The sequence below is a fragment of the Cygnus atratus genome, chromosome 9, assembly GCF_013377495.2.
Source record: "Cygnus atratus isolate AKBS03 ecotype Queensland, Australia chromosome 9, CAtr_DNAZoo_HiC_assembly, whole genome shotgun sequence".
Lineage (NCBI taxonomy): Eukaryota > Metazoa > Chordata > Aves > Anseriformes > Anatidae > Cygnus > Cygnus atratus.
Genome location: NC_066370.1, coordinates 6541023 through 6553030, shown reverse-complemented (window position 1 = coordinate 6553030; position 12008 = coordinate 6541023). Strand labels below are relative to the sequence as shown.

Genomic DNA, 12008 nt, shown 5'->3' with positions numbered 1-12008 from the left:
TGTGTTGGAGGTTTTTCAAATAAATTGAACACCGTTTTGATAACAGGCCTGAAGACAGATCTGATTAATCAGTCCCACCCCAAAACAGTTGAAAGTGAAAGGCTAAAATTATTTACATTCTCTGCATATACAAGAATAAAACAAGGCAAGGGGGAGCTTTGATCCAGTCCTGGCTAACAGGGCTTAACAGTCCTGCCTTAACAGGGCTTTTCATCTTTCTTCAAAAGACAACTGCGAACTGAACCCAAACACAGGGCCCGTGCTCTGCCAGGGCTTTGCCTGGTGGCTGTCCCCTGGAAACCACAAGATGCACCACTGCTCGCAGCCACGGAGCACTGGGGAGAAGAGATTCAAGGACAAAGTACTGGGAGAAATGGAACACAAAACGATAACTTTACCACCAGCAGACCTTACCACCTTTTACAGAGTGAAACACCACCCTGGATAAAGGAAATCAGGTTGCTATCTGCCTCTCCTCAGCTACACTGCCTTTAGAAGAAGAAAAATGAAGCCACCTGCACATGGAGCTTGTGATAAGAGAGGGGAAGAAACTTCCAAGGCTGTAGACACACACAAAGTAATATTTTAAGGAGAAATATAGTTCATGAGGAAATTCATACGAAATCATAGTCAACATCGACAAAGCACACACATTTTTGGCAACAAAATAAATATATCAAAGGATAATCTACTGCCCAGCATAATTATTTGTACTGAAGCTTGGATTTATGCTGTACTGTGCCTGACAGCAATACAGATAGAGCAAATCTGAAAATAAACATCCTTTCGACTTCTCATACAAACCTGTGAGAATCAGTTCACATTGCTGAGCAATTCCAGCATTGTAGTTCCAGCAAATTCAGTAAAGGATTAAGCAAGGCTTTGAAATTTTAATTTCTATTTTAGAGTAATAAATACAATATTCAAAGTGTATCTTTAGATTACAACATTCACTACAATTTTGAGAACAGAGATGCAGTTGCTGTTTTTCAAGGTTCTTATTCCTTAAAAACAAGATACACAGGGAAATCAGCAGAAATGTGAATACAGCACACTAGCACGATTTTCCTTTTTTCCTTGAAACTTTAGGATTTGACACTTGCCATGCTACCTTTATGAGCGACAATGGGAAGAAACAGCACAGGTAGTCAGGGAGCTACTGAACTTAAAATTATGCCAACACCTTCACATGGTTCAGGTCAATGACAACTGCATTCCCTGCTAAATAAATAGACTACACAAGACCGTAAAGTGGAAAACCCTGTTACTTGTAGAGCTAATGAGTGCCTTAGATTGCCTGGGGAGTCTCTATCACTGTAGGTCTTACTAGGTCATAGCTGCATAAAACACGACGTGGCTAATCTTACAGGAGTAGGAGCTTGAGACAGTCTTTGCATCTACATGCATTGATCAATTGTTTACAACCAACTTCAGGTAATCTGGGGATTTTCTGCATTATTACAATTAATTTGTACAAGTAAAAATATATATATAAATATTCAACATTCACCCAAACAGACCATTTCAAAGACCATTCACCATCACAACTGAGGTCAGGCACTTAAATCTGACATTTCCATCCTTTGGAAGAGTGATGCTGCACCTGATGTCCCACAGTTATTAATAAAGCAGCCTGCCTGAAGTTATGAACAACAGCAAAGTTAGGTAAGAATTAATTCTTAATAGGAGCGCAATAACAACAGAAGAGACAAATTTATCTGGAGAAGGGACAAAAGAAGCTGGAGGACTGAAAAACACCAGAAGAGCTCGGAGAGAGATGAACGGGGCAGGAGGCAACTGGGGCAGAAAGCCAATTAACAGAGTGGCATATTCGAGTGACCATGCAGTGGTTTCAAGCTGCTGAGAAAAGGCTGAGTCAATTAGAAAACATCAACAAATTAGGATTAGAGGACAAGAAACGTGCTTAACCCCAGGAAAGGGGTGGGTATGCCAAGGAAAACAAAAAGCCCCAACAATGAGGTACCTGATTCCTAAAGCAGGAACTGAAAATGCTTTTTCCCGTTAAATTATCTTGGAAACTAAAGATTGCTTCTTCACAGCATTAGCTGCTTAATTACTACCACTTCATCCTCTGATTGCATGTCTGCAGGGAAAATTCTCCCAAAGATCTAGCAATACTGCATCTTCAGAATACATTATTTCCACCGCAACCTCCAGAGTAATAAATTATTTAAATAACATATAAAACAAACAGGTTTATCTAAACAAAAGAACATATTCATTTAAAAATTTTAATTGAAAACCATCTGGGGGAAAACCCAGCACATCTGATGAGAAAATGTATATTTCTCCTGATAGTTAATTCTGCAGTTCTGACTTAAATTTCTTTGTAATAAAAGGGCCTCTGTGGCGAAGAGTCCATATTTATAATTACCATTTGTCATATGTTACAGACAAACCAGTGTGAGTTAAAATAATAGGAAAGAAGAGCCCAGAGCTCCAAAATTGTTATTTCAGCTGAGATGCATAGTCCCCTGTTTCACAAAGCATAATGTAAACACACAAGCCAAGGTCTGGAAAGCACTCAAGGGTTAAGTCATGGTCTTCTGTGAGGCTAGGAGCACGAGGTTTGAACAGATCCCATGCCCCAAAACCTCTGCAACTTTACCAGCAACAGCAGGGAAGGGCCCTGAGCCATCTCCTCCCTTGCTACCCCTGCGGCACCAAAGGGGTCAGGGAACCCCAGGTGCCTCGCCCTGGTGGGCTGAGTGGTGAGCAGCCCAGCTGCAGAGAGGCAGAGCCAAAGGTACCAGGACCACATCCCAGGCAGCCCAGGGGATGAGAGGAAGCGCAGAACCCAGAACCTTGAATTGCTGCTGCTAAGCCTACACAGAAACTGATCTGCACCCTGAAGCTCAGCACACCTCCTCCAGACAGCCTCAATTTTACGTGTCCTCCTCCCAGCCAGGGAGCCCGGGGGCCTCCGCCTCTCCTCACAAGACTGTCCTCCTGCCACCTTGTTGCTTTCCTCTGGATGCTGTCAAGAGCCTCAACATCTTTTTTATGTCGTGGAGCCCACAACTGCCCACGATATTCAAGGTGGGGCCGCACCAACACTAAATGTAGCAGGAAAGTCACCTCTTTGATGTATGTGTTTGAAGCACATACTTGGAATAATACTTCTGTTTCATCTGGGGATATAAATAGTTAGAGACACTTTTTTAAAAGTGACGCAATAGGTTGCAGGCTAATGGAGAGTAACAACTTAGAGAAAGCCTTGGCACTTTCGTCAAGCACTGATCACTACAAGGACCTGTAGGTTAACAACACCTGAACTTGTACACACAAATGCTTTCTGTAACTTGGCATTACACTTGTAGGCAAAGTCTTTTTCTCTTCTGAGCTGTAAATGCTTCCATCTCCCTGAACTCCAGATAGGCTTGTTTTCAAAATTGTGTAATGGCTACACAAGGTCTAGCACAAGAACTGCAATGGGCCATCAAGCTTCAGAAGCATTCTTCCACACCGAAACAGCACAAAGAACTGTAAATACTGCACAAAAGAAAATTGGCTGTCTGCTATAACATATTTCAAAGTAATTATACTATTATATAAGGCAAAGTCAAAGTTACTGTTTTGAAATCACAATTCCTAATTTTAGAAGCAAGAGATTTAGGCATAAAAAGCAGCCAATATCCCAAATGTCTCATAAATGTAATTCTTGGATCTATGAAAACATCAGTTTAAGACAAGATGGCTAAATTCTGAACAGATGAGAAGAAGGAAGTTATTAGGACACTATTGTTTCTATTATAAAGTCTTACAGTCTATTTTCAATCTATACATGAGTTATTCTTTTTGGAACATCAAAAGACCAAAGAATTCTAGGAGTAAAAGCGTGGCTCTGCTGAACATCAGACACTGCTACCAGACAGCTGGCTGGGCAATTAGCCCCAAATCTTGCCAAATCACAAGAAATAGTTTAAGGATTTATAATTAGAAATATACAAATGGGGGGGGGGGGGGGGGGGTGGAATTTTGATCTTCAGTTCTTATAGTTTACTCAATATGTTGTAATAAAAATTTCAGGATTCTTTCCTTCCACATGCAATTTCGAGACTTCTAAAGCTCATTTAAACATGGACTTATCCTTCCTTATTGCAACCACGCAACAATCGAGAGTTTAGGCATACATGTGACATGCTGAAGTTTTCTTTAAAATTGTCTGGATCACATGGAGAAAGCGCCTCTAATTCGGACACATCCCATGGCGTATCCCAAGCAGAGAGCACCCTCCAAAGCAGCAGCTGCAGCAGCCTGCACTATGCATCCAGGGGAAGCACACTCTGCAGGAGGAAGAAATCTGAAAGTGACACCAGAAAGTCTTTTGAGACGTGGCCAGAAGGCCAGCACTGATGCACATCCACAGCTGTTTCTCCACAGCACCCATGGGCACGCTATGCTGACGTGGGCACACAGCTGCTCCCGGGACCAGCGCTGCTCCACCACCCACCCTGCCAGCTCTCACCCACAGGGATCACACAGTTTTGTTTCAACCGGTTCTGCATTGCACAGCGATGGCTGGAAAACCTTTCTGCAGCCTCTCTGCATTCGCTCTGCCTAGAAAGACATTCAGTTCTCAATTTTGTACCTATTGGTCGCATAATTCAATTCCGTATGTATGGCTTGTGTATTATTGTTAACGCAGAAGGGCTGTGTTCTGGATGTTCCTCCACACCAACACAGAACAGGGCACAGCCAGACCTGTAACACGTGCTGCTGAAACTCAAAAAAAAAAAAAAAAAAACCACCACTGTTCTGTTGGGTAGTTTTAAGGATCAGAATAAACCCCTGTGCTCAATTCATTTACTCAATGAGCAGGTTTCCCAGCACAGCACTGTTAGGTTGTCCTCCCTCCGCTTTGTTTAAACACACAAGTATTAATGTGTCGGTCATGATCTGCAGTGCACAAAGCGTTTCTCTATTTTTGGGTTCCAGTCTATAAACAGTCTTCAGGATTCCTCATCAGACAACAAACATAAATAGCCTACCTGGTTTTTAAACACACACGTACCCTGATGAAAAAAGCATCTGAAAAACAACATATACTGCCTTTGCTGTGCAATTGTGCTGTTTTTTTTTATTATTGCAATAAGCAACGAGTCAGAAATCTGATATAAAATTGACACTGAGGAAAAAACAGCATGATAAATACTGATAGCATTTGATAAAAGAAGTTTGACCAGGGAAGAACTGAACATGGTTATGACAAGCGCTCTCCATCCTGCCCAGCTCCCTTCCCTCCCAAACCCTGACACACATTTGCAGCTCTAGGTCTCTCAAACAGGAGTGAAAGACTGTCTTCTGAAAGTCACAGCCTGCCGCTACGTGATGCTCAAAAGTAGCTTCTGAAGCTTGTGGACGGCTTTAAATCAGAACTCTCAAAATTGCTTTTTTAAATCACACATATTGTTCAAATCCTTTAGTAATTCCAAATGGTCAGAGGGACTTTCAAATATTATTGTTTCATATCAAGTGCAACTCTTGGCTTGAACTTCAGCCTTGAAAAGCTTAAAAAAAAACAAAAACGGTAGGACTTCATTCTTCACTGCTGGAACTATCAAGGAGACAATCCCCAAGCACACAAAACTTACCACTTCAGCTCCATATCACTTAACCCTCTCCTCTCCTCTGCTTTACCTTCTGCATTTTACAGCCGCTCAACCACCCCTTCCACACGAGCAGCAGCTCAGTTAGTTTTCCACCACCCCTTTACCCGTTCTCAATTCTCTGTTCACTGTTCCCTACCCAGGCATCACAGCCACCTCTGTCCCAGGGCCATCTCACTGCCACAGCCAACATCGATGACTGCCCTGGGGCAGCCTCCTTACTGCAGCTCCAGGCTCGCAACTTTTTAAAAACAAAACCAACACTTCTTTCTACACCCCAAAACTGCCTGAAGAAAGGAGTTCATTGAAACACTAATCCATTCCTGAATTTATTTTAGGTTCAGATGATTCCCCACAGACTAGTAAGACTCCTTAAGAAGTGTGTTTCTGCACAGAAACAGGTACATTACAGACATTCGAACTATAAAAGACTTCTACTTGTCCACTCCTCATTAAAACAAACAAAACAAAAAAAAATGATGTTCAGTTCTTTAGTTAGGCATGCTCTTTATGAAAGTAGCAGTTTTACCACACAGGAGCAGTACTGACAGTCAAAATAAACAAAAATATTATCTGATACCCATTTAAGTTACCATAGAAGTGATTGCATACAGATACAAAAATATTTTTCTACCTGTGAAATACACCACTCAGAAGGTACCAATGTTTCTTGCCAGCCAACAAAAAAGGGAGGCTGCCTCCAAAATTTGTCAGAAAAGCAGAATAAAGGTCAAATTGAAAACTGAAGATCTTTAATAAGATTTGGGTACACCTCTTTTCACTTCATGTTTATTGAAGGAAAAGTAATATTGCTCACCTCCTGAACAATTTCTTATACCCAACACACGCAAACTGTTCAGAAAGAAAAGTAGAATTCCTCACCAGCTCTCTAGAGACCCTACGATAACCACTATGGTATGCTATGCAGGACTTCTTACAGCTATGCTTCTAAAATAAATAAATAAATAAATAAAATTAAAAAAAAAAAAAAACAAGCAATTTAGAGTCTTTAGAAATATTATACTTTAGATAAAATATTTTGAAAAACTCTGATCAAGAAGAAGCAGCAACTCAGGTATGTTTTCTATTTACCAGTCAGCCATCAGAATACACTACATCAAGATCTTCCAAATTACACAACAGGTACGAGACAAAATTCTGTATTCTGAACTTATGTAGTCTAAAATACATATTAACAGAGCATCTCTTATATTTTCACTGAATTGCTTTCTGAAAACAAGGTGAAATGCAAAGTTTACAAGCACAACCCTGTAAAACCTTTAAGAATTAACCCTGAGGCCTTTAAGTATTGAGAGGTCTTCTGTTTAATTAGCAAGTACTGAAAATGCTCGAAATCCCTGCAGCCGAGGTGTCCATTTGCTCTGTAAGACACCACACAAACAGCCACCGCAAGCTGCGATGTGCGCCTTGAGCAGTGTCAATCAGTCATTAAATAGCAAGCTACGAGTCACTGTTGGACAGCATAATTTCAAGAACAGCTAACTTGCTACTGCCAGATCTACCAGAAGCGGCAATCAGCAGCATACTTATATATATATATACATATATACATATACTTGCAGGAAAAATTGAGAATCCATAAGGTTAAAAAGCGGGCAAGCAACAACAACAAACTCCATGCATACATATGCTTGGCTGGATAGAAACGCTTTTAGCAGAGAAGAGAAGGTGTCTGTTTCAGAGCACCAGCGAGACAAGCTACTCTGGTTTCTTGAATGCTGTTTTTGTTGCAGGACGGTAAGGGATCAGTGAACATGTGATAACAAATGACGTGACTCCAGGATGTCAAAGTGCCTCACGGCAAAGTGGCTTTACACTTCCTCTTCACATGCTCAGGTCAGCATTCAGGCTGACATAAAAGCTTAGTTTACAAGTTTACTCTTAGCCATGGGTTCATGCTTGAGCACGACTGTTCTGTCTTCCTCTGGGATCATCTAAGGAAGCTATCCTGCCTTTTCCAGCAAAACTATCCCACAAGAGACCGGATGGGAATTTTTCTCTCAGCTGTCTCACAGACCACAGCTATGCTTCCCTACTTAGCCCCTTTTATTTTATAATTTCTACCAAACTCATTCACATCCTCGTCCCTTGTTTTCATCTTTCTAGGGCTCCCTCGAGCAGCCCTGCAGAGGGTACAAAAGGAAGGCAGAACGACTCCTTCTGAGGACGTGGTGGACCAAGCTGAGCAATACTTTGCTTAGCTTGGCAGATATTCCCAGCATTATGAAAACTGCTTTCGCACACAAATATTCAGTTTGCAAAAGCATCCCTCCCCCACCAGCCTCCAAAAAAAGTCTGTAGCAAGCAGTCAGCACACAACTCTGCAATATCTGAGTAATTGCAAAATACTTATGATCCTCTGATATTCCCTTATATGAAAGCACTCAAGAAGCTATTTAGCATTTGACTATAATAACCTGCAGGGCTTCTGTGGATAAAGATTCTTCCCCCCAGTGCCTATTACAGATGCTTATGAAAAAGCAATCTTAAACAGGGTCAAGTTCTTTAATTATGTTTCTACTTTGTATGTCAGATGCAAGGCTAATGAGCAGAGAATTAATTTGATGGGAAAAAAAATAGACCATCCCAACCTAATTGAAAAGAATTGTAAATTCCTTTAAATATCACTAATTGAAAGGCTGAGGTGTTGTACACTTGCTATCAGATTATTCCCTTTTTACACAAACAAGTTCCATTCATAAAGTCCAAAAAACAAGAAAGTTTAGTTCAGCCATGTGCTTTTGCTAAATCTATATATTTACATTCACAGTTCATCCTATGGATCAGGTAACACAGTATTAGCAAGAACAAGGTTCCACTTACTGCTACCTTGTTCAGCCGTCCATTCCACAATTCCCAGCAGCAGATAAACTGCGTGTAGGCAACTGGGCACAACCCAACATGTGCTGTGCTGCAGATGGATCTGGCAGAGCACAGTTCTTCCCAAACACTGAGAAGAACTGGACAAAACCCAGATCCGTAGCGCATGTTCTGGTGGGCTACTTTAGGGACACAGCAGCAACATGCTGCTCCTTACTACCTAAGGTATTTGATTTGTCCCTTTATATCAAAAATAGCTAAAGCTTACCCAATAAACTGTGTTTCTGAAGAAGAAAATACCCTGAGAGAGCACCTTCTGAAACGAACCAAGGAGAAGGGCTCAATTTCAGAAAAACTGCTGAAAACAGTATTTGATCTGAGTTCCCAGATTCTTGGGGATCCACCACTGCTTCTGAGGGTCCTGGGAAGACAACTGCAGAAAGAAAGCCCACTGGTCTGAATTCAAGTATGTTTGCACACACCATGCAAGAGTTCCCAGTATCACCATAAATTTTTATAGGATTCACAAATCCTATTTGAAAACCATAGATTTAAAACACATCCTTCAGTAAACAAGAGTTTTACTGTTAAACATACCCTGGAATTTTCTCAAGATTTTTTTCTCCCCTCAGTCTGTTCACTTTCTTTGGACACAGATTTCCTGCCACTCTGCTCGCTGAAACAAAAAATTCTTACAACAGAAAATATTTTGATACAATCCATACCGTTGTTAGTTGTGTGCAGTAACTACAGAATGCAATTTACTCACAGTGGAGAGTCCTTCTCCAGTACACTCGGTTCACAATGAAAAGATAAAGAAAATAAATCCTACATGAGAAGAGTTGAAAGACAGTGCAATGAAGAAATACGTTAACACTTACGGTCAAGTCCATTGATGTATCTCATTGTAATTTCACAGTGCCCCCAAACTGCACTGACTATGGGGTAAAGTTTTTTCCCTTTTAGTCCTCTGAAGGCCACTCCAAGATACTGTCCATCTACCATGAAGCTGAGCGTCCCTTCATCCATATCCAACACCACCAGTAAGGAGTCTGGGAGTACAAAAGACTCGTCTGGTTCCAAAAAGACTGGATACGTGACCCCAGGCTGGTTTTTACAATTGTGATAGAGTTTGTTGCGTCCCAAATCCCAGCCCCACGATTCGCTATTGCTACCAACCAATGACGTGTACCCCACCGAGTGCAGCGGAGCTTCGGCTGTGGAGACGCCCACCACAGCGTGAGTTCCCCGTTGCCTCGTGGGCCAGTGGATTTGCCAGACGTGGAGGCCTCTCGTGTAGCCGACTTTGCCCCGGATGCAATCTGTGCTTTGGGCAACTGGGTGTCTGTGAAAAGTCAGTTTATCGTCTTCCTTTACAAATATATTTAAAGAGCGATCTTCATTGTTCCAAGCATGTTTATATTGGACCTCCAGCTTGGCAGGGGGCATGTCCAACAACATGTCCAGCCGGGCGGGCTTGCAAAAATCCGGGCCTCTCAGCTCTCGTTTAACAGGTCTATAAGGGGGCTCCCTCACATCCACAGACTTTATGCTCCCTGAGATTTTCTGGCCCATTGCTTGGCTGCAGATTTACAAAGGAGAAAGAAAAGTTGACTTTGGCCCAACGTTACCTCATGAAAGCACTTTTACACTGAGCCAGTGACCTGACAAGCTGACTGGATTTACTTCTCCTGTTTGGAGCTTTTTAGCAGCAATGTTTTCAGAGAAAAAATGTTCCTGAAAAAAAGCAGAAAGTTTCCAGTTAGTTTAAGAAAGCCAATAGAAAACCCACAACATATTTTTAAAGAACAACTTCTTGTAACCCTGGTAGTTATTTTAAACACAAAAGCTCACGATTCACCACTTTTTGTTCAGTATCCTACAACGCTAAGCAGACTGCCAGCAGCGTACTCCGAGCCCACCAGTGCACAGAGCACAGACAGTCATTTCCTCCAATTCATAATCGGATACAGACATTCCCCACCTTCTGCCCTTCCACCCATTTTGTCTGGCCAGGTTTGCAGCAGTCTTGAAAAAGGCGTACAGTATTCCGCAGCAACAGCAATAAACTTTATGTTCAGCTGTAGCTTCACTTTCATTTACGCCTTTTGTTTCACACTCTCAGAAACTGTCTCCTTCCATTTCCAGCAGTTCTCTTCCCCAGACCCTTGCAACACAGGGCTTCAGCATCTGCGCTGCCATCGGAAGAAATGCAGCCAACAGCAAATGGCAAAAACAGCAAAATTTAAAATGTTTTTTTTTAGTGTATGCTGTCCTTAAGTAATTTAAAATATACATTTCTTTTTAATAATAGAGATTAAAAAAGAGGAGAAATGAGAGAATAGGAGGCATGGAAGGACAAATGAAGAAGGGCAATTTCAGTTCTCTGGCAGACATTTCTAATGGGCAACTGCTGCCAGAGCAGAGATTCCTCGTACTACTGGAGAGCAATCCACATTTTCTATATTGCAGTGTTAGGCTGATAAGAAGGACTGGAAGACAGTACGACACATTAAAGGGAACAGATAATTTTGAAATGTAGTATTTCTGTGCTTCCACAGACAACACGGTAATTCAGCTGGAAGTTGTCAAAAGCACCCAGGAAAGATGTTTCTGAAGCTGTGTACGACTCTTGGCAGCCAGGCGAAGTGCCAAGTCCTGGCATGCCCACCCTATGGCTGAGGAGCCCCCCTGTTGCTTTCTACTGACGGAGTGAAGAAGTGTTTTAAGAAGCAGCAAAAAATCACCAAACTCACAAAAGCCTGAACAATTTCAGTGACAGCTGCTTCTCATAAAGCACCAAAACCAGGCAGGGGCATGAATGTCTTGCAAAAAAAAACGTCCTGCAAGACTGTACTTGGTAAGCCACAGGTCCACAGTTTTGTTTGTTTTCTTTTAAGAAATTTTACCCCAGATGCACTGTCTCACTGTGAAGATCATTTCCGAAAGAATACAAGCAAGAAACATGTACTGACAGTGGAAGGAAAAAAAAAATACATGCCTATGAAAAGAACATCTGTAAAATTTACCATCCATTCTGCCATGTTTTAGAATTGAACAAAGCCTTTAAATTATTTACAATGGCCAATACTAAAGAAAGTGTTTTCTGCATATATTAAAAACAGAAGTTACCTTACTGAAAAATTCCAAGGTACACTCTTCCAGGTTGATGAATATCTATAAGCTTCTCATACATGGCTGGCATACAAATAACAGTCTTTCAATGTAACTTGTAAAAACAGTAAAAACTTCTGTAAAATTGGGTTAACTTGTAGGCATATATCAAGTTTTCTTAAGAACTAAGCTGTGGTGCTGAAAAAGCATGCTAAAATACAGCCTTTTCCCCCCAGCCCACTAAAACTGGACACAGAAGACATGAAGCTGGTGTTATACCCATACTCATTCGCTCATCTGAAAGACACAGGAACTTAGCGAAGCGTGCAAGTGTCTCTGACAGAGAGGAATCTTACCTCTATCGCTTTGAAAAGGGGTATAGGGCAAGTGGGAAGAGTAAGTGAATCAGTGACTGTGTTATGT

At 41.5% G+C, this 12008-nt stretch overlaps 1 protein-coding gene across 7 annotated transcripts in view; it reads right to left on the bottom strand.

The window, feature by feature from the left end:
* Nucleotides 1-12008, bottom strand: part of SPSB4 (splA/ryanodine receptor domain and SOCS box containing 4) — a 93217-nt gene that overhangs the window by 58028 nt on the left and 23181 nt on the right. For 5 of the 7 annotated variants that reach the window (XM_035544681.2, XM_035544684.2, XM_050712551.1 and 2 more), the window contains exon 2: nucleotides 9353-10208. In XM_035544681.2, coding sequence (XP_035400574.1) covers nucleotides 9353-10046 — 694 coding nt within the window. In that variant the 5' untranslated portion in view covers nucleotides 10047-10208. Of the gene's footprint in view, nucleotides 1-9068; nucleotides 9148-9352; nucleotides 10209-12008 lie in introns of all 7 variants that reach the window. The other 2 variants (XR_004778278.2, XM_035544683.2) reach the window with 2 other exon arrangements.